The 22992-nt window shown below is 41.9% G+C and overlaps 1 protein-coding gene across 1 annotated transcript in view; it reads right to left on the bottom strand.

Moving 5' to 3' along the window:
- Window positions 1-1890: 1890 nt before the first annotated feature.
- The window catches only part of DNAJB11 (DnaJ heat shock protein family (Hsp40) member B11), a 21869-nt gene continuing 767 nt past the window's right edge, over window positions 1891-22992 (bottom strand). The window contains exons 2-10 of the mRNA XM_006171471.3: window positions 19369-19525; window positions 15531-15628; window positions 13399-13531; window positions 8460-8602; window positions 7386-7468; window positions 6553-6610; window positions 3475-3586; window positions 2859-3018; window positions 1891-1987 (exon numbers count right to left, since the gene is read on the bottom strand). Coding sequence (XP_006171533.1) covers window positions 1923-1987; window positions 2859-3018; window positions 3475-3586; window positions 6553-6610; window positions 7386-7468; window positions 8460-8602; window positions 13399-13531; window positions 15531-15628; window positions 19369-19525 — 1009 coding nt within the window. The 3' untranslated portion in view covers window positions 1891-1922. The remainder of the gene's footprint in view (window positions 1988-2858; window positions 3019-3474; window positions 3587-6552; window positions 6611-7385; window positions 7469-8459; window positions 8603-13398; window positions 13532-15530; window positions 15629-19368; window positions 19526-22992) is intronic.

Consider the following 22992-nt stretch of genomic DNA (forward strand, 5'->3'; position numbering starts at 1 on the left):
CTCACCAGTTATGAGTCGTGGGGTCTAACTCAATTTCCTCATCTGTAAATTGGGGATAATGAGTCCCTCATCTCTCTCTATATATAGCATTCAATGAGCTATCCATATAAACCCACAAAAGCTGGCTCAAAGTAGGTTTTTACTCAGCGAATAAAAGGACACATTTTCACTGTTTCCTTGTACCTTAATAATGTAGCCTTCGGGCTTGAAAGGAACTTACACGTTGCTCACTACAACCTCCCACGCCTAGGAACCTCTGCCACATTCCTGGACAGATGCGCACCTGTAGTCTGTGGCGGCAACTTCTCACCTCTGGGATCAGCACTCCATTTCTGGCCAACACTAACTTTTGGGAAAGAGGTTGTTGCATCCTAACACAGAAACCTGGACTTTGGAGCCTGGTTTTATGATCCTCACATTGTCTCCACAACTGATAGCCCTGTCATCAAGACTTACTACAAAAAAATCTAGGGAACTTTGATATAAATCATTCCAAATTATAGTGTTCCTCAGACAAAACACTTACAGCCAACTGGAGTTTAGAGGCCAGTCATGAAAGACTTTAAACTCATTGAATCATTGCAGTCTAGACCATGGATATAAAGGACAGATAAGGCACCATGAACAACCTTTGTAGGGAAGAACATTGCTTTTGGGTCTTTCCAGCCAAGGCTAGTAACTCCAGCACTTAGTGTTATGACAAACTCTCCATACGTGGTGGAAAACGCAGATTAGCAAGTGCAAATAATGCTCTAGCTCTCCTGCGCTAAGATACGTGAGAAAAACACTGGGGCCACTACTAGGAGATGCTCAACTATTCAACACAGTAAATCTTAAATGCAGTCTACTGCATAGTGTTCATGTAGTTTCATTTGATTTCTAAGACACTTTCATAAAGCAGCACTCACTGCAGTACAGCTGGAGGCAGGGATGCTGCAGAATTATCCTAATGGCAGGAAGGCAGTGCCACACACAGTGCAGCAACTGTTCAACGACAGGAAACAGTCCCTGGCCAGGACAAAGCAGCCTACAGTACAGGAGAAGCAGAGTGTGATGTGACTACAAAGTGGAAACGCGAACGGGGGGTCAAAAGTTCAGCGGACTCAAGTCACACACAATCTAAATCGGGCGCCACTAGAAGAGGCAAATGTAATTTGCAACTCTAGATTCATTTTCTAGAATCAGTGGTAATCCTAGTTCCTAAAACAAACCAAAGGCTTTCTAATCATGAGGTCTACTGAGAGTGTATACCCGCAAAGTGCTTTCTAAACTCTTACCCATATCAGATTTTATTGCTCCCAGGGTATGAGAGGAAATATACCTTCTCAAGGACAACTAGCTCTTTGTGTAACCTCGATTCCTGAACCCTAATCTCTAAACTATTCAGTTTCTTCAAGCTGCTTTCTAGAAGATTCCATGTGTGGTTAACCGGGTATGGGGCTCTTTATCCCTCTTTGGTATGCTTGTGTCTACCTTGCTCAATGAGGGGAAGACAACCGAACTAGCTCACAGGAGAAAAGAAACAGGAGTCAAGAAAAAAAAACAACAAAATATATTTAAAAACAGACTTCTCCAGTTGGCATTTTGAATGAAATAGCTAACAATAACTCCAACCCTCTAAATTGTGTTTCTCTTGCTCCTGGAGTCCTCTTGCGGCTTTAATTCTTGAAACTCAGGCGGCAGCACCAGACATTAAATCCCCAAAGGGAGAGGTATTAGTAAACCTTTTGCTGGTCATTCTTTTCCTTATGCAAATGGACAAATTCTTAAGCCCTCTTATTCATCTCATGACGATCATTAGAAAAAAAAATTAAGTCAAAGTTGCTTATTGAAAATAAAAACAAAAACACACACAAAAACCCCTGCAGATAATAAATATCGCTGATTCGCTTATTTTAAACAAAGTCCAATTTTATTCACTCTTAATAGCCTTGCAGTCCATTGTATACCTTCTGCACTGATCCTTGCTTCAGGAGCTGTTTGATGCCTGGAGAGAGAACGAGTAAGTGACTCCATTAATGAAAACACCACTTCCCTAGAGTTTAAAGAGCATGTTTTGCAGAGGCTCACAAAAGGCCTTAACCACGGACCTAACTAAACAAATAACTCCCACTGTCCACCTGCACTGCCTGTGCACACCTCTACACATGGACACACCTGCCCATGATGGTCCTTAGTCTGTTTCTGAGACCATGAAACCCTATAAAATGAGAAAACGGGCAATCAAAAGGGCAAGAAAACTCCAGCCAAGCTTTCCATTCCTTCTGATTTGTGCTCTTTACTTGGCTTTATTTTCTCTACCATTGAGAACCGACTAGTTGGGCTCCTCTCCTCAACCAGTCATCACAGACATTCACCGCGCAATCTCTGACCCCCCGCCCCACCACATCTTCCTTCTTAGAGTCTGGTCCAGTCATCTCTCAGTCTGCTTCACTCCCATACAATCTATTACTCTCTAGTTTGTTTGTTTGTTTTTAAGAATTATATATATTTTTATTATCACTATTTTTCAGTTTAACCAGAGAAACACAGAGTGAGAGAGAGAAAAAGTGAGAAACCAAGCCACCAAGTCCAGGACTCGAACCATGGTTGGCCACATGGGAGTCCAGCACCTTTAACCTCCACGCCACCTGCCAGTCCCTCTAGGTTTTGAAGTCCGGCTTTCCTAGGCATTTGAAACACAGTAACAGAAAGATTTTCAATACTGCCTTTTCAGAGAAGGCAAGTTTGTTCCTATGCTGTGTATTTCTACTAGTGTTAATGGCTGATGTCTCATGCCACTGGAGGGTCTTACTGCCACACTGTTCGCATACGCACATGCCACACCTGCACATAGCACAGACTCGTTATACCCGTACCTTCTCGTGCTTCCTCTGTTAACTGTTCTTTTGGAAAATCCACATCAAAAGTGATTATCAAAGAGCCCTTGATGTTGTTGTTGTCAAAGTTAGGGAGACCTTCTCCTTTCTTCCATAGCTTGGCTCCTGGCCTGGTGATCTTATCCCGGGAAATATGCACCTGGAGAGCAAAAGGGAATAGAATGGAGCAGGACTGGTATTCCCAAAGTCCATCACACAGGTGCTCGCGGGCACTGGAGTACAAAGCTAATGTCACACTAGGCGAAGAACAGGTGAAGGGCAAGGGAGACATCATTAGGGTAATGCGAGTCAAAGAAATAAAAGATTTTAAAAATGCAAAAAAAAAAAAAAGTCAAACACATGTTTAAAAACAATAAGGTTTTTCCCATGGAAACACTATGAACAAGATTCCTGAAGGCTGTGCCGTTAACTCTGGGTAGCTGAAAGGCCTGTGGCACTGTTGCTGCCGGGCACTCAGCAGCCGAGCAAGGGGGAAGGCAGGAAGAGGCCGAGAGCCCCTGTGGTCCCAAGCAACTGAAGCAACAGAAATCATCTCAAAACCACCGCAAAGGGCAGGCTTGGAAAGGACATGCAGCAGGAAAATTGGTTTGTTTACCTTGTGGCCATCCAAGTGAGTAATATCCATTTCAAAGCCGACCAGAGACTCAACTAATGAGATTGTCACATTTGTGTACAAATCATCTCCTCTCCTTTCGAATATTGGATGCCTAAAAACAGTACAATGTAACTACTGTTAACTTTCACATTTCTTTGGGAATAGTTTAAAAAGTTGTTAGAAAGATCTTGGAAAAAGATAAACACCCTTCTTTGAAACAACCTGCACTTATGATATTAGGCATGTCTTTCTGTCCAGCATTCACTGAGACACAGAGTTGTGTGAGCTACTCTTAAGGAGCTTGTCATCAGCAGGAGCCAAAGTACGTAAAACTAAGTCCCTAGACTTTGGAAAAAAGAGATCACTTGTGGCAGTGGGGCTAGGCAACAGCATGGTCTGTGGAGCTTGCTGAGCTGGGCCTGCATCAGCTCTAGAGATGCAGAGAAGGTGGGGCAGGGACCAGGAGATAGGGCCAGAGGCAATTCTGCGAAGATAAGGAATTGAGAAGGTACCACCTTATTCAAGGAAGGCACAGGTACCTGTTTCTGGGAATGATGAGAAAAGCAAGGAAGGTAAGGAAAGGGCACAGAGATTCGAGAGTGCAGTGACCGACAGGTCCTCGGGCCTGCGGGTGGGGGGCATTTCTCCATATTCGGCTAGGAAGCCTGTTTCAATTAATTCTTCAGGGCAGAGGTATCACTGGTTTCCAAAGTAGCAACTAGAGAAATAATAAGAGAGCCTCAGCCCCAGGCAAAATAAGTATCTATCAGCATTCATTTTTTTAAAGCAGTTATTTCTCTCACGAGAGGGAGAATAGAAAGAGGCAGATAGACACCCTCGACAGGACCCTGTTGTGCTGCAGCCTCCTCCCCGTGCTCTCCAGCCAATCAAGATGGCCAGCACAAGTGCCCACCACGCTCAGGTCAACGCAGGACCCACACTGTGGGTCCTCCGCATGGCTTTCCCCAAGCGCTCGAGCGCTGCCTTACTGCCCACACCACCACACCCAGGCCTAGGAGACCCTTTCTACGGAAAAGCCTCCCACTCTTCTCTGGTGCTGCAGCGCCTTCGCTGGAATCTCAGCTCCTCCTGACCCCCTTTTCCTGGTCTGCTGCCCTCGTGCCACTCCTCACTTGTCCTGTCGATTCTTTCCTTCCAACATCTTTTGGATGTGGATGTCCCAAGTCAATAAGCCCTGAATCCTGGGACCCAACTCCAAATTTTCAGAATTGTTGAAGAATTACAAATATTCACTTAGGGTAGTAAAGGCATGAAACAAAGGAGCAAGCCCGGAAATGCTCTGATGGCCACCCCTCCCTCTACTCAGACTCACCTGGAAAGCAGCAGCTAAAGAGAAGGGCTCTAAGATTAGAGTACTTACTTGACAACTTTGATTCGGAACCGGAGGTCTCCAGGCTCCCCATCCACGTGAGGCTCACCTAGTCAGAGCAGATGACAGAGTACTGTAGGTCGCACAAGATGGACATCTCGGACTGACTGGGCAGTTGAGAGATTTTTCAAAAGCTGCTACCTTAGGGACTGACTGTGCCATGCCCACCTGTGCGGGCGGCATCTCTGCCTGGTCCCGTCAGGTTCCAGATTAGCGTGATCACCTGTGCCCTAGGCACAGCAATAAATAACCTGACCTGCCTCCTAAACGGAAGCGGCTCCCTGATTCCCCAAACCTCAAGTCTGGATGCCTTTTTTTCTTCTAGCATTTTAAATTTAAGGCCAAAGGGAAGGTCAGAGAGCTCCTAATTCACGCCAACTGCAGTACAGCTCTTCTTTCAGTCCCAAACTAAAATGACTACACTTAGATTCAAATTCAACCCTAAATGTTGACACAACTTTTAGCCATGAGATCCCCAGGATAAACAGTAATGTTATTTCTTCAGGTATAATTCTAAAGGTTCAAAAAACCTTTTAAAACTATAATGGACATAAAAGGTTTAATCATGCATAAAAGGTTTTCCGCATTCTAAAATTGGCTAAGGAGCTGGAAATTACACAAGCGGAAAGAGTATGGAAAAGTGGAATTAAAGTAAGAGCTTATTTTGGTGCTAAAATTTTGAAATACATTTAGTTTTTTCATAATATGCATTTTCCATGAACTTTCTGAAGGGCCCTTATATCCATTTACTAAAAATACAGGATGAAGTTCACAAGCAAGCAGAGAACACAAGTTAAAATGAAACATCAATATCAGTATTTTACCTTCTCCAATAAAGGGGTATTCCATGCCATCTCTCACCCCAGGTTCTATTTCTACCTCCAGTGTCCGTTCTTCATTCACTAGTCTGAGAAGAGAATTTTAAAAATATAGACGAAGAATCAGCGGATGCTATAGTGGTTACATCACTGGACTCCTACATGACCAAGACTCGGACTCGGAGGCTTGAAACTCATTCTGGGTACATGTGCCAAGAGGAGAACGGAAGAGAAGGACCGTGGTGTGGCCATGCCCCCCTGGGGGGTGATTTCTTGCTTCCTGTCTCTCTGGTGAGTATGCACGCCCTATAGCAAAAGGGTGAGCATGCACGCCCTATAGCAAAAGTCTCTCTCTCTCAAAAAAACATTCCAGATGAAACTCTAGGTATAGACAAATGAGGTCTCATCTATTTTCTCAGAGCTTTTCCTTGGAAGACTACAGTGCATCTCTACTTGACAAAGCTATCCAACATCCACTTACACCTTCGACATGCCAAAATGCAGGGCAAAACTACTACATATCACTTCAACATCCAAGATCGCTCTAACGGTTGGAGCAGGCAGAAAATGAAGCATTAACACTTGTTAAGTTCATTTAGAAATAAAATGGCACTGCTTATTAGTTCAGAAACATTGATGGAGATATTTAGGAGAAATACTTTAGAAAAAAATGAAAACGTACATTTCTTTGCCATATCCCTTGGTTGAACATGGTTTGGGGAGAGGAGGAAGGAAGATCTGGGTATGGACCATCTACATTTTTTTTTTTTTTGGAGAGATTTTCACTGTAGGGTGCGTGCGCTCGCCAGACAGACAGAGAGACTGGAAAGCAGCAGCTAAAGAGAAGGGCTCTAAGATTAGAGTACTTACTTGACAACTTTGATTCGGAACCGGAGGTCTCCAGGCTCCCCATCCACGTGAGGCTCACCTAGTCAGAGCAGATGACAGAGTACTGTAGGTCGCACAAGATGGACATCTCGGACTGACTGGGCAGTTGAGAGATTTTTCAAAAGCTGCTACCTTAGGGACTGACTGTGCCATGCCCACCTGTGCGGGCGGCATCTCTGCCTGGTCCCGTCAGGTTCCAGATTAGCGTGATCACCTGTGCCCTAGGCACAGCAATAAATAACCTGACCTGCCTCCTAAACGGAAGCGGCTCCCTGATTCCCCAAACCTCAAGTCTGGATGCCTTTTTTTCTTCTAGCATTTTAAATTTAAGGCCAAAGGGAAGGTCAGAGAGCTCCTAATTCACGCCAACTGCAGTACAGCTCTTCTTTCAGTCCCAAACTAAAATGACTACACTTAGATTCAAATTCAACCCTAAATGTTGACACAACTTTTAGCCATGAGATCCCCAGGATAAACAGTAATGTTATTTCTTCAGGTATAATTCTAAAGGTTCAAAAAACCTTTTAAAACTATAATGGACATAAAAGGTTTAATCATGCATAAAAGGTTTTCCGCATTCTAAAATTGGCTAAGGAGCTGGAAATTACACAAGCGGAAAGAGTATGGAAAAGTGGAATTAAAGTAAGAGCTTATTTTGGTGCTAAAATTTTGAAATACATTTAGTTTTTTCATAATATGCATTTTCCATGAACTTTCTGAAGGGCCCTTATATCCATTTACTAAAAATACAGGATGAAGTTCACAAGCAAGCAGAGAACACAAGTTAAAATGAAACATCAATATCAGTATTTTACCTTCTCCAATAAAGGGGTATTCCATGCCATCTCTCACCCCAGGTTCTATTTCTACCTCCAGTGTCCGTTCTTCATTCACTAGTCTGAGAAGAGAATTTTAAAAATATAGACGAAGAATCAGCGGATGCTATAGTGGTTACATCACTGGACTCCTACATGACCAAGACTCGGACTCGGAGGCTTGAAACTCATTCTGGGTACATGTGCCAAGAGGAGAACGGAAGAGAAGGACCGTGGTGTGGCCATGCCCCCCTGGGGGGTGATTTCTTGCTTCCTGTCTCTCTGGTGAGTATGCACGCCCTATAGCAAAAGGGTGAGCATGCACGCCCTATAGCAAAAGTCTCTCTCTCTCAAAAAAACATTCCAGATGAAACTCTAGGTATAGACAAATGAGGTCTCATCTATTTTCTCAGAGCTTTTCCTTGGAAGACTACAGTGCATCTCTACTTGACAAAGCTATCCAACATCCACTTACACCTTCGACATGCCAAAATGCAGGGCAAAACTACTACATATCACTTCAACATCCAAGATCGCTCTAACGGTTGGAGCAGGCAGAAAATGAAGCATTAACACTTGTTAAGTTCATTTAGAAATAAAATGGCACTGCTTATTAGTTCAGAAACATTGATGGAGATATTTAGGAGAAATACTTTAGAAAAAAATGAAAACGTACATTTCTTTGCCATATCCCTTGGTTGAACATGGTTTGGGGAGAGGAGGAAGGAAGATCTGGGTATGGACCATCTACATTTTTTTTTTTTTTGGAGAGATTTTCACTGTAGGGTGCGTGCGCTCGCCAGACAGACAGAGAGAGACATAGAGACAGAAAGCGAGAAATCACCCCCCAGGGGGGATGGTCACGCCGCAATCCCTTCTCCTCCATTCTCCTCTCGGGATCTTGGGCATGCACGCACACGCGCCCGGCGTGAGTTTTAAGCCACCGGGTCCGGGACATGAACTGCGGTCGACTACGTGGGAGTCCAGCAACATAGCCATTATGCTAACTGCTGGTTCCCAGGACCCTCTACATTTTAAAGTGTCTCTTGGTAGAAAGAAGGAGCCTTGGCTTACTTGACGTTGGGGCACTCATCGCAGACCACCTCCTGCGTCATCTGGAAGCGGCCTGGGCCCAGCTGGGTGGTCCGCATCTCTTGCCGACAATTGCATTTCCTTTTGCCAGGAGCCTGCCTTGCCACAGGTTTGTTTCGAACGACCTAAGAGATGCATAAACAACATCAGCTTCTCTCTTACGTAAAACGGTGTGTAGTGCCCTCGACTCCCAGGACTCTGGAAGCATTCCTAGACTGGAACTTTCTCTTTGGCAAGCTAACCCTTAGGGAAACCTAATTCCTCCAAACTCTGCTTAGGGGTACAAATATTCCCCTAAACACGAACAAGCAGACGCACAGTTAAGTGGCTCAGATTTATGTATTTTTTCTTTATTCATGATAGGGCATGTGCTGTGTACATGGGAAAAACAGACACATAGTTAAATGACACAAGCTTATATATGTACACACACATATACATATACATGCGTGTGTATATATTTCTTTACTCGTGATAGAGCACGTGCTTGTGTACATGGGAAAGACAGAGAGAAAGGAGCACCCTCTGCAGGTCTGACCACTGCAATCCCCTTCATCCAGTCCCCCGGCCCATCGGATCTTGTGTGGGCATTTGTGCACGTTCCCAGCACACCAGCACACTTCAGGCTGACTGGGCAGGGCACCCCAACCACAGTCACAACGTGGGCTCTAGTTTCTCTTGAGCCGTGCTTTACTGCTGCGCCGTGGGGCTGGCCCAAATGACTCAACTTTGAAAGTTAGAGAAGTAAAGAGAGAAAAGCAAGGTCTATGACAGCAACATTTGTAAGCTACACCTAAATGCTACTGAGGTCGAGTAGTTAAAATTGCGATCTTTTAAGAAATCTGAGCTATGTAAAACAGTCCCTAAAGAACAAACACAGTCTTCAAAAACTGGTATGTGGCTACCTTCAGTGAACCTAATGAAACATCTCCTTGTTACAGGCAACCCAATCCAGGACTATTTTTCTACGCTCTCTCTATTCTGATACTTTTCCACATAGACAATGACCAATTCTTTGTAGTTGATTATAATCAAACATTCAGATCCCTTTAAGTATATGAAAATACACAGGAAGAAATGTATTCCTGTTTCTTCTGTTTAATTAGTCAAACACCTAACCACAAGGTATGTCCTCATGTAACAGAGTGAAAAAAATGCTTCGAGAAATATCCTTCAGACGCTACCAATGTATGAAAATCGAGGTCAACGGAGTAAACTACAGCAATGACAATAATGGTAATGAGAGCAAATTTTTATAGCACTAACTACAAGTTTTACATATTCATTTAATCTCCGCCACAAGGTTATAAGATGGGTAATGTCGTTATCTTACCTTTACAAATGAGGTAATGGAAGCACAGGAACGTTAAGGAACTTGACCAAGGTCTGTAACTAATACATGGTAGTGCCAGGATTCTAAACCGGGTAGCCTAGCTGCAAAGTCTATGGTTCTAACCATTGTACTATCTTACTTCTCAAAGTAATTTAAAAAAAAAGATTATACAATGGGGGCATTTAAATCCTTTATTATAAAATAATCATAATAAAATAATTTGTTTAGGAACACACTACCAAAAGTCAAATAAAAAGCATATTAGTGATGGCTAGAGAACTACAGATTTGGAAGAAAATGTGGGAGGTGGGGCCAACAGATGGTATTAATAGTTATGTTACTGGACTCCCATGTAGTCAACGGCAATGTGAGCCCCAGACCTGGTGGCTTAAAACTCATGCTGGGCATGTGTGCATTCATGCCCAAAATCCCAAGAGGAGAAGGAACTATGGTGTGGTCAAGACAGGTGGAGGGTGATTTCTTGCTTTCTGTCTCTCCAGTGAACGCATGTGTCCTATAGCAAAAACTCTTAAAAGAAAAAAGAAAATGTGGGAGTTAATCAGGCTCACCTTCCTACCACCTAAACAACCTTTCCTCTTTATATAAAGAAGAAATGGCCGGGAATAGCAGTTAGCGTAATGGCTGTGTGACTGGACTCCCATGTAGTCGACCATGGTTTGAGTCCCGGACCTGGCGGCTTAAACTCATGCTGGGCGCGTGTGCGTGCGTGCCCAAGATCCCGAGAGGAGAAGGGATTGTGGTGTGGCCATTCTCCCCTGGGGGGTGATTTCTCACTTCCTGTCTCTCTGTCTCCCTGGAGAGCACACACACCCTATAGCAAAAACCTCCCCCCAAAAAGAAAAAAAAAGAAGAAATGGCCAAAATGTTCATGTCCTTTTTTCCTATCCTACAGCCTGAACAACAATATTACAAGCCAGTCACATCTGAGACTGTCTAGTTCTCTACTTTCAACCTTTCACAGCAAAATCCACAAGTAAGAAAAAAGTGCTTCAGGTCAAGATAGCATATATGCATAAGTTATTGGGTATCCCCTTTAAAGTCCTGGGAAAAACTACAGAACACCATGAAATCTATGAAAACTATAACTGGCACACAGAATTGAGGAGAAAATCCTGGAGACAGAAGGCTGTTTTGAACTGGTTATATGTGTAGGATAGTGGCTACACCCTAGGGCAACAGTAGCAGTGAGAAGATGTTACAAAATGTTGACCAGTCATGGCGGCTCAGCAGTAACGATGCTCTGTGAAGCTGAAACCACATGGAAGGCCCCAGGTTCGTGTCTTGGGGTCTCCCGTACATACCAGGATATGTGCATGTGCCCGAGACCCTGGTTGGGTGAGGCTAAGGGAGGTTTACAGCATGAGGACCCTGTTGAGGGCAACTGTCTCTCTCGCTTTCTCTCATGGAAAGAATAAGTAAACTTAAATACATTACGAGAAAACAAGCAAATAAAACAGAGTCAAAACCACTGAGCAGAGGCTCACCCCAGGATGCTCTACAGAGAAAGACAGTTGCCAACACCCGTAAGAGAGTATAAGTGTACAGGCCAAAACTAGCTAGACATCTGAGGAGCACAATTACCCATCATGCAAAAGACAACAAAAGGACAACACATATATTTTACCCAAACCTATCAGAGCAGACAGACAGAGAATTTAAAGCCAGCATGGTGATACTTAGGAAGCTAAGAAAGACACTGGCAAAATGAAATAAAGAATAACACAAAGTCAAATAGTAATATGTAAAAATATGATCTGAAATCAAAACAAAGCATGGAATAGTATCAGAACAGACACGGCTGAAGAGTGAACGGGAGCTGGAGGTGCACAGCAAGGTGCACTCCCAGGAGGAGGCAGTGAAGGGTAGACAGCAACTGTGTTTCACATGGAAAAGGAAGGAAAGTGCATATATAAGTAAAAATGACAAGGAAAAGATTAAATATTTGGGAAAAAATGAAGATAAACTTTCCAGAATTAAAAAAAAGTTGAACCTCAAATTAGAGGATTCCAAAGTTTTAGTAGAAAATATATGTGAACAGCACTCTCATTTTCGAGCATAGAAAAGTTTCTTAAACAAGACACAAAACCAACTGTAAAAGACTCACAGATTTGCACACTAAAATTGGTTACTTTAGTTCACTGAAGTAAATCTTAAGCAAAAAGACAAGTTACAAACTAACAGAATATATTTTGATTATATACAGTGAACAAAGGATTAGTAGAAAGAGTAAAGTACCCTTAGAAACCAGTAAAAGGGCCAAAAAAAAAGAGGGTGAAAGATATAAATAGGCATTTCTCCAGATCGGAAATAAATATGGCCAACAACATAGAGAAATGCTTATTTCAATTACTGAGTTGTCGGAAAAAAAAAACGTATTTTTCTGTTTTTCTTTGGAAAAATGCATGATGACATTTCCAATGACCCAATAGTAATCAAGAAAATGCAAATTAAGACCCAAAGGAGATAACATCTTATATCCATTTAATGGACAAAAATTAGTAAGTTTAATAGTTCAAAGTTTTAGAGAGATACCAAATCTATAGGCTCTCTTAAAAATCACTGGTAGAAGTAATGGTACAATCAACTTCTAAAACAAGATGGTATTAGCTAATAAAAGTGACTATTGATTCATATTACCCAGCAATTCCAATGCTATACATATCCACTCAAGAGATATTCTTGCTCATGTGTACCTGAATATATGTACAAGAATGTTCATAAAAGCACTGTTCAGAACTGAAAAACAAACAAACGAAAAGACAGAATAAACCTAAATGCTTACTGTTAAGTGGTGGTCACAATGAAGTTCTATCCAGCAGAATTAGAGCTGAATAAGCAACAAGGATGAATCGTGGGGACCAGCAGTTAGCGTAATGGCTATGTTGCTAAACTCCCATGTAGATGACCACAGATCAAGTCCCGGACCGGTGGCTTAAACTCAGGCCGGGCGTGTGTGTGTGCATGCCCAAGATCCTGAGAGGAGAATGGAGGAGAAGGGATTGTGGTGTGGCCATCCCCCCTGGGGGGTGATTTCTTGCTTTGTGTCTCTCTGTCTCTGTCTTTCTGGCGAGTGCACGTGCCCTATTAAAAAAAAAAAAAAAAAGGATGAATTGTAGTAACATTAACAGTGAGTGAGAAAAGCCAGCACCAGGAAACAATGAATGAAACACCCTTTCAACAATGACAAGTTCAATGAAAAAAACAACATATTACTCAGGCACTCATGTATATGGAATAGACAAAAGTGGCAAAGGAATAATAAAGACAAATTCGGAAGTGGAGTTGCCTCTGAAAGAAGGCAGGGGAATGGAGTAGGGAAGTAGCATGCAGTGGATTAAGCCATGGTACAGTAGTTTCATTTATGAATAGTTCTTAGACTGGTGCTGAATTTATGAAACAATGACAACAGTGTTTGATGAACCAAGGATTAAGATTAATTCGATTCTGTGCATCTGGTCACTCTCTCACCCTCTAAAAGACAGAGGAGATACACGGAAGCTTCTTATTGTTAGTCCCAAGTGTAAGCTCTGGGAAATCAGTATGAACACTTATATTGTTTGAACTTACTTCCACAAAATTTCCTGCATACACTTCTTCCAAAGTGACTTCTAGATCTACAATGATATCACTTCCTCTTGGAATATTTCTGTCTTGCTGGCGAGGGGTTCCTCCAAACATAAAACCAAAATCTCCAAAGAAGCTGTAGATAAGTGTAAAATCATCAGGAAAAGAAATTAGAGCTCATGGCTTGCAATGATTTAGTTATCTTCATACCGATAAAATAATGCTCCCTGCCACTGCATTGCACAGAACTGAAAGGCGTTTTTAAATGCATGGAGTGGTAATGCAGACAAAATTTTTAATTTACACACTATAAACTATATTGCTCCCACCACAAAAAAATTTTACTTTTTCTTACGCTATGACCCATACACATAGTCAGTTAATGAATTCAACACTGGATTCAACCAATCAAATAATAATGTTCCAATATTTTGGAAAATCCTAACATGGTGGACTTACTGAGAAAGGGTCTGGAATACATAACCTCACGATGAGGTTATGATCTTCATGGTTAATTTAAGGAACTTTTAAGGTCAATTTTAATATTAGTGCTTACTTTATGTGATCTTTAGAAGCTAACCCTGATGAAAGAAACCATATTGCTCTATACAAAAATCTTGGACACTTAATTAAACAAACTAAAAAAGCATTAGCCTTAGGAAAATATCTGTCCTTAGGGAAAGGAAGTACCAGCCTCTTTAACAATAAAACAAACTTTTCTTCTTTCTTTTTTAAGAGAGGGCCTCGCTGTCACAGTCCTGCTAGTAGCTGGGATGCGGGCGCGTGGCCACGGCTGCTCTCTCACGTGCTCTTGCTGTTCCTCATGCCGGCCCTGAGCTTGTGGTCCTTTTGCCTCAGCCTCCTGCGCAGCTGGGATTACAGGTACAATCACCACACTCAGCTTTTAGGGTGCTCTGGAAATGAACCTGGGTCTCCCATACGGCTTCAGTCTGCTGAGTAGTGGCACCTACCAGTGCATACTACTGTGGCTGAGCCACAAATTAATTGTTGTTAAGTAACAAAAGCATCATTCTAAGATTAAAAAAGCAGTGACCTCCAATTGTACAGGTTTTCTAATCTCAATGTTTCCGGTGTCATTAAGGAGCCTTAGATATTAGTGCAATGATGACAATAACAACTATGCAACTCTCCTTCCCAACCAATCTTGGTGAATGAATTCCCCAAATCTTAAATAAATGCAAGGAGACAGGAAAAGGGTGGAGGGGAGGGCAAGCCTTTTCTCTTTCCAGCAACCCTAGCATCACTCTGAACAAGCAGGGAACAGGACACTTCCCTAGTACTCTAACACAGGGATATTAGTTCTGGGAAAAGAAAGCTATCCTAGTCATATACTCACATATCTTGACCAAGTACTGAAAAATCTAGTCATACCAAAACAGTAAATGGAGGAAGCTGTTCTATGCCACAATGATGTTGAACTTCTTTTGGGAAAAGGTTCACAGAGCCTTTCAAGAACCTGAAGAAGGCAATGAACTTTCTCCCCATAAAAACGCAGCTTCAGTTATCTTTTTGTTTATAATTTCAGATCCAGAACCCCAGATTAAGGTCTCCTAGAACATAACATCATCAGTACATACGAAATTCAAATGCTCAAGAGGGGTTCGAAAAGCGAGCAGGAAGGTGTCTGCTACTCCAGCCACTGAACTCCCAGAAAGTCACGTGTAGCAGGAGACAAAGCAGTCTCTCCCCTAGCTCTCACCCCAGTGCTGGTTATCACGGCCATCCCTCTCTTGTTACAGGACGAAGGAGAGGCAGCTCTAGGTATGAGTAGGAATGTTTCTCTCTGCTTATAACGATGATATTGTTCATTAAATGGTTTGCAGATTCCAAGACTGCAAGTAAGATGGTTTCCAACATACAACTCCCCAAAAAGTGTCAGGCTAATTGCTGTGGTTGGCTAGATGGATGGCCTTTTCACTATCGTCTTTCCTAAAGCTTTGAGAAAACAGAAGACCTCTTTGCCACAGTGGGGGAATGATAATTGACCTTTCAGTCAAGATGAGCTGTCCTCTTCATCAAAAGCTTCTGAACCAGGAGGCGAGAATAAATCTTCCGAAATCACTGCAGGGTCCATTTGTAGAAACTAATACTTGGCAGATGGGAAAATTACTTACTGTGAAAAAATGTCTCCATGGGAGCTCTGGTGACCATCTTTTAATCCTTCTTCACCATAAGTATCATATTGTTTCCGCTTCTCACTATCTGACAGAACCTGGGGATAAAGGCCAATGAAAGGAAAGATCCCAAGTTGGACAGTTAAAGTACTTGTTTATTTAGGGGTGTGTGTGTGTGCACTGTGTAGCTTTAGACAGGGTCTTGCTGCAGTGGGACCCCCTGCTCCAGCCTCTTGAGTAGCTAGCTGGGACTATAGGCCTATACCGTCAGGGTGGGCCAAGCATTGAACTTGGGCCTCCCATGTGGCCTCAGCCCGCCAGACAGCAGTGTCCAGCATGCACTACTGTCACTGGATCATTTGTTTCTGTTTTTTTTCACTCTGAAACTGTGTCTAATGCTTTAGGAAATGTTGTTTTCAATATATCTAGTATTAACACATTTATAAAATTATTTTCTCTAACCAAGTCTTAGATGCATTGTCTATTTCATATTGTTCAATTCATGTTTTTAATGTGAAGTTCTCAAACCTCACCTACTCGCTTAAAATCATATCTGAGATTAGGGATGTGGCTGTGACCATCGGGGTAGTACAGAAAAGAGGTGACGGAGTCCTCAGATTTTCCTTCCATTTAGTCTGACTCCAGTGCTTCTACCACCATGCTACATCTCTCTAAACTGTAAACGAGGGTGTGACCAAGACAGACTGTAATCAGTGATAGGGGCAGTAAACTGGGACAGTCTTAGAAATGGCCAGGCCAGAGGCAGAAGGTGGCCTGGCAGGTAAGGCGCTGGACTCCCACACGCCCAGACCCAACAGCCTGAAACTCATGCTGGGCGCATGTGCACATGTGCCCAAAATCCTAAGAGAAGAATGGTAGAAAAAAGACTGTGGTGTGATTATCCCTCTTGGGGAGTGATTTCTCTCTCTGTTTCTACAGCAAGTGCACATGCCCTATGGCAAAAAAACTCTTTTTAAAATTCATTCATTCTTTTTTTTTTTTTTTTAATTTGACCAGAGCGAGAGAGATAGGTAGACAGAGAGAGGGGGAAACGAGACAGCAAGCCACCAGGTCCAGGATTCAAACTGTGATCAGCCATGTGGGAGTGTCCGGCATCTTAATCACCACACCATCTGCCGGAACTGCAAAAAATCTCTTAAAACAAACAAACAAACAAACAAACAAAAACAGCTGGGCCACATGTTCACACCACATTTATCCCCACCTACACACATATTATTAGAAGACTGGCAAGTCAAGGGATTCAGATGACAAGCCACCCAGAACAGTCTCAACTGCACTATTTTCATAATCCTGTTTTCGCCTTTTGGTATATGTAAAAACCATTCATGAAAGGATTCATATACATGCTTAAGGGTGTAACATCCTGAGTTTGAACTGTAGGAAGAACAAAGGACATTGCTTTATGAAGGTTGTTCAAGGTCAATTTCATTGCTTGGAAAGAATTTCTGAAATGTTAATAGTTTGAGAAATTATATACACTCACGGCTATATGCTTTCTCATTAGGCCCACTCCCTATATGGTAATAAAGAATGTAAAAGCAAAATAAGCTCCTATACTCTTCAAAATTAGCCTTGAACATACAAAAGAAAAAAAAATCTTCCTTTTTAGATCAGTCTGAAGCATATGCATACATTTTATACCCTTGAAAATGAAATAGTTTCAAAATCTTCCTTTGATATTTATTAACTCCTACTTAGACAAGAGACTGAAGGGAAAGTTACTGAGAGCCCATATTCATGGTGGCCCAGGAAGAGAGGTTGGAAGTAGAGGGGGCTCATGGACTTAGCAAAAGAAAGCAAGCCCCGGGGTCAGAAGGTGTCATAGAGGTTTAGACTGCGGGATCCCGCGTGGCTGCCTGAGTGTTTTGAGTTCTAGACCCAGCAGCTTGAAAATCACACTGGAGTGTGTATGTATACGTGCCCAAAATCCTGAGAAGAGAATGGAAGAGAAGTAACTGCGGTGCAGTCCTCCCCCTAGAGGTTGATTCTCTCTCTCTCTCTCTTTCTCCATCTCTCTGGCAAGGGCGTGCACATTGCAGCAAACGAACAAAGAGATGAAAGCAAGCCAACTGTCATATTCACATACTTTTGGCTCAGGGACTGAATGAAGTGTAAGAAGTCGAGGCAAAATTTTATTAACATTTAAGATATATTTAGAAAACTGGGAACCAGCAGTTAGCGTAATGGCTATGTCGTTGGATTCCCACGTAGTCGACCGCGGTTCCCATCCCAGACCCGGTGGCTTAGAACTCACGCCAGGCGCATGTGCGTGTGTGCCCAAGATCCCTAGAGGAGAATGGAGGAGAAGGGATTGCGGTGTGACCACCCCCCCCCGGGGGGTGATTTCTCGCTTTCTGTCTCTATGTCTCTGTCTGTCTGTCTGTCGAGCGCACGTGCCCTATAGCGAAAACCTCTCAAAAAAAAAAAAAAAGAGATATATTTAGAAAACGAAATAAAAATGGAGTGTACGAGAGAGTGAGCATATTTAAAAGCAAAGACAAATGGATTCATCCAGAAGTGGCCATGACACTTGATTAAAGCCCCTTTGTTAGACCAGGAAGGTTTTGGCAAATGTCTAGTGACAATTGGTACTCTAGGGAAACAGAAATGGGCAGTGAACTTAAAAAACCCAAAACAAAAACAGCTCTTATTATAGAATCAGAATTTCCAGTGTTTTCACTTTCTAGTCTACTTCCGTGTTTCTGTCTTGGCAAAGAAATAAATCCTGCATTTGGATTTAAGAAGGCACTATTTCAAAACCTCAAAACAAATATTAGTTTTGAGTCAGCTTCTTCTGGACATCAGAGGTTTCTGTAATAACTTCTCAAACACTATCCTCGAAGCCATCTACTATCATTCACTTCCTCCTTACTTTTCATCTAAGAAATGCAGTTTAATCCCATGGTCTTTAAAATAATTTTATTTTTAAAAGAATAAAAGTTTCTTAGTTGACTGGCCAACCAGAATGCAGATTCTCAACTAATCAAAATACGGGTAGTGAGACCAGCAATTAGCATAATGGCTATGTCACTGGACTCCCATGTAGTCAACTGCAGTTCAAATCCCGGACCTGGTGGCTTAAACTCACGCCAGGTGCATGTGCATGCATGCCTAAGATCCCAAGAGGAGAAGGGAGAAGGGATTGTGGCATGGCCATCCCCCCCCGGGGGGGTGATTTCTTGTTTTCTGTCTCTGTCTTTCTGGTGAGTGCATGCCCCACAGCAAAAACCTCTCAAAAATATAAAAATATCTAGATTTTGAACTCTTAAATGTTAAATGATCTAGCAACACAGTGTTTCCATTTGTATATGGCAAAAACTGGCTGGAGTTGAGTAACAAATGTTCTCTTGAAACTGGGCAAAGCTTCAGTTTGTGGCAGTCCTCATGAATTTCTATTGCTTTCCAATATGGGGGCCGAATATCTACTGTCACGCTCTCCCTCACACCTGCCCTGCATGTTATCTGTCCGGTCCACGTGGGCATTCAGGTTTGCAACGCTCCTTTAGGTTTTACTCTTATCTCTGGCTGTAGCTCCCAAACTGATCGATTGGCCTACTTATAAATCTATTGATCTTACTTTTCTCTCACTCATTCTTTTTCAATATTACTCTCTTTATTGAATCAAACATCAGTATAAAAAAGGCAGGAAATGGCACCCACCAACATGAAAGAAAGATCTAGTATGAAATAGTACCATTCTTACTTTGATCTTCATCTACTTTTAAATAGAAATGACCTGAAGACAAGGAGTATGTCTCTATTTCTTTTCTACATCCATAGGTTTATTCATATTTTACCCTTTTTCCTGCCTCACCTCATAAGCAGCACCTAGGTCCTGGAATTTCTCCTGGGCTCGTGGATCATCCGGGTTCCGGTCAGGATGGAGCTGCAGGGCTAGTTTCCTGTAGGCCTTTTTAATATCTTTTATAGAGGCACTGCGAGGCACCCCCAAGATTTTATAGAAATCTCGCCTGGAAAAAAAGGAGAGAGAATACTTCACTGAAGAACTACCTATCACATTTTAAAGCAGAAGCTTCTTTCTCCCCCTTTACATTTAGGTTTGTCTCAGTGAAGAGATAACAAAAATAAAGATCGACACACACATACAAAGAATGACTAAAGAGAGAACACATCCGAATTTGTGACGAGTCTTATAACTGAAGTAATCACAGTGAAAGGGTATCTACTTTTTGGGCAATGCTAGATTATTCAAACAATTTGTGGTATTCTTCTTTCAGAGCTATCTTAGGAAAACTTTTTTCTTATTTTATTTTTGGGTAAAAACCATATAATCTAACTCTCCCATTTTTCTCTCATACTATCTCAAAAGTTACATTTTATTGTTTCCAAATGTCACATAATACCTCAAAGGATGATTTTTTAAATTCAGAATGTCCTAAGAGTAACATTGTTGGAATACTAAAGATGAAGTGACTGACATTAACTTCAGAGATGAAGAGAGGTTAAGCCACAACCCAAATAACAACTCCAAAGAGAAAATAACATCCATCAGGATCTATGCGTTATGGTGTTCTGTCGTAAAAGAGAAAAAATACCAAGCTTGCATTCAGGCCTAGTTATATTAGTTTGTGTAGGTCAAGCCTTCACTAGAGGCAGCTGCAAAGGCCATATGCTAAAGTCTTAGCAGCTAGGAATATGCATATAGTATGAGGCAAGACACAATCCACTGGCCACCTTGCCAGGCACTATTCTGAAATCAGAGTAATTGGAAAGGTGAGCCTTGCAAGAAGGGGTAATGGGAGGACAGAAAAGACTACATGTAACCACCGTCAGGCAGAACTCATATTGGGCTCTTTACTCTGAACATGCAGTCTCTCAACCATGAGGATGGGAAAGCTACCCTCATAGAAACACTGAATTAGTTGTGATGGTAATATAAAAAAATGCATGGGGAAAAGTGCATTGAGGTACCAAGATCCAGGTGATATATAACAGAATTTTAAAAAATCATGTCATAAGCTCTTCATCGCTTAAGAAAAACACCATTTAATTATTTAATGTATGAGTTTTTACAAGTATCCCCCACAAAAGGTTCCAGGATTAACCAGGGCTTTCTTCTTCCAGCAAAACCTATGAAATCTTGATATCTCTTGAGAACAAAATAATCAAAATCATTAATACAATTAGTAAGAAGAGGATAACTGTGTAAAGAGTAAGATTTACTTAGAATATGCTTCATATAAAATGATTAAACAGCACAGAAAAATGCAGGAAAAAGATATTGGCATAGTTTAGCACCAACAGTACACTTCCTACCAGATTCCTTTAGGATAACTGAAGTTGAAAGTCACAGTACTAACAATATTCATATTGATATTTTATGAAACATCTATAGGTATTTGTTACTTTATAGGTAACAATTACTAATAAAAAAATAAAGCATTAGGGACCAGCAGTTAGCGTAACGACTATGTCACTGAACTCCCATGTGGCCGACTGCGGTTCGAATCCCAGACACAGTGGCTTAAATTCCTGCCAGGCGCATGTGCATGTGTGCCCAAGATCCTGAGAGGAGAATGAAGAAGGGACTGCGGTGTGGCCATCCCCCCTGGGGGATGATTTCTCGCTTTCTATCTCTCTGTCTGTCTCTGTCTTTCTGGCGAGTGCACGTGCCCTATAGGCAAAACCTCTCACAGAAAAAAAAAAAAAAAAAAAAAAGCAACATCTAAGGCTCTTTACTCTGAACATGCAGTCTCTCAACCATGAGGATGGGAAAGCTACCCTCATAGAAACACTGAATTAGTTGTGATGGTAATATAAAAAAATGCATGGGGAAAAGTGCATTGAGGTACCAAGATCCAGGTGATATATAACAGAATTTTAAAAAATCATGTCATAAGCTCTTCATCGCTTAAGAAAAACACCATTTAATTATTTAATGTATGAGTTTTTACAAGTATCCCCCACAAAAGGTTCCAGGATTAACCAGGGCTTTCTTCTTCCAGCAAAACCTATGAAATCTTGATATCTCTTGAGAACAAAATAATCAAAATCATTAATACAATTAGTAAGAAGAGGATAACTGTGTAAAGAGTAAGATTTACTTAGAATATGCTTCATATAAAATGATTAAACAGCACAGAAAAATGCAGGAAAAAGATATTGGCATAGTTTAGCACCAACAGTACACTTCCTACCAGATTCCTTTAGGATAACTGAAGTTGAAAGTCACAGTACTAACAATATTCATATTGATATTTTATGAAACATCTATAGGTATTTGTTACTTTATAGGTAACAATTACTAATAAAAAAATAAAGCATTAGGGACCAGCAGTTAGCGTAACGACTATGTCACTGAACTCCCATGTGGCCGACTGCGGTTCGAATCCCAGACACAGTGGCTTAAATTCCTGCCAGGCGCATGTGCATGTGTGCCCAAGATCCTGAGAGGAGAATGAAGAAGGGACTGCGGTGTGGCCATCCCCCCTGGGGGATGATTTCTCGCTTTCTATCTCTCTGTCTGTCTCTGTCTTTCTGGCGAGTGCACGTGCCCTATAGGCAAAACCTCTCACAGAAAAAAAAAAAAAAAAAAAAAGCATCATCTAGGAAAGTTAACTTTGTAGTAATTTAAGATGTTTCACAAGGAAAAAAAAAACCCCAAAATTTAAGTATATATGCACAGAAGCACTTAAATTTCAAAACTCTGATAATCAATACCTAACCGACTTAAAACCTATAAAAAAGCTAAAACAACCTATGTCAAAAGCTAAGACCTTCTACCCCTTGCCTTCTAAAATAGGAGCCGGACATACCATATCCTGGGACACCAGGCTTTATAGGATTATGGACCTGAAAAGCTGGATGGATCCCTGAGCTCCTCTATTCCTCGTTCCGGTACAAGGGTGGCACATTATTATCCTGATGTTCCACATGAGAACTGACATGGTTCCTTCAAGGTTACATAATTCATAAGTGGGGGGAGCCTGTGGGCTAGAGCTCAGTTTACTACCTGTTGGTAAACTGCTCTTCCAGCTCATAATACCATTCAGCTGGTCAAGAATGTACCACAGAGACACAGTGAGGGATGATGACAGCCTGGGCCCAAGAGTTCAAGAAGCAGGAAGTGGGGCCAGCAAGTGGCATGGTGGTTGGGATGCTGGACTTCCACATGGCTGGCCTCAGTTGGACCTGGCAGCTTGCTTTCTCCCTTTCCCTCTCTGTCTCTTTCTGGTGAGTGCACATACCCTATAGAAAAGTTAAAAAGTAATAACAAACAAAATTAAATAAGTATTCTTTTTTTAAAAATGCATATATATAAAGAAAGAAAAAGTGGGAGGTACAAGGGCCCTCCAAGGGTCTTCCTGCTCAGTCCAATTTCCTTCAGTCTCAGCATGGTTCTCCTACCTGCTCTCCCCACTGAGTCTCGCATGACAACCTACCCACTTTAATGTCATCCCCCAGTAGGTCGCCAGCT

The sequence above is a fragment of the Tupaia chinensis genome, unplaced genomic scaffold (genome assembly GCF_000334495.1).
Source record: "Tupaia chinensis unplaced genomic scaffold, TupChi_1.0 Scaffold149658_1, whole genome shotgun sequence".
Classification (NCBI taxonomy): Eukaryota; Metazoa; Chordata; class Mammalia; order Scandentia; family Tupaiidae; genus Tupaia; species Tupaia belangeri.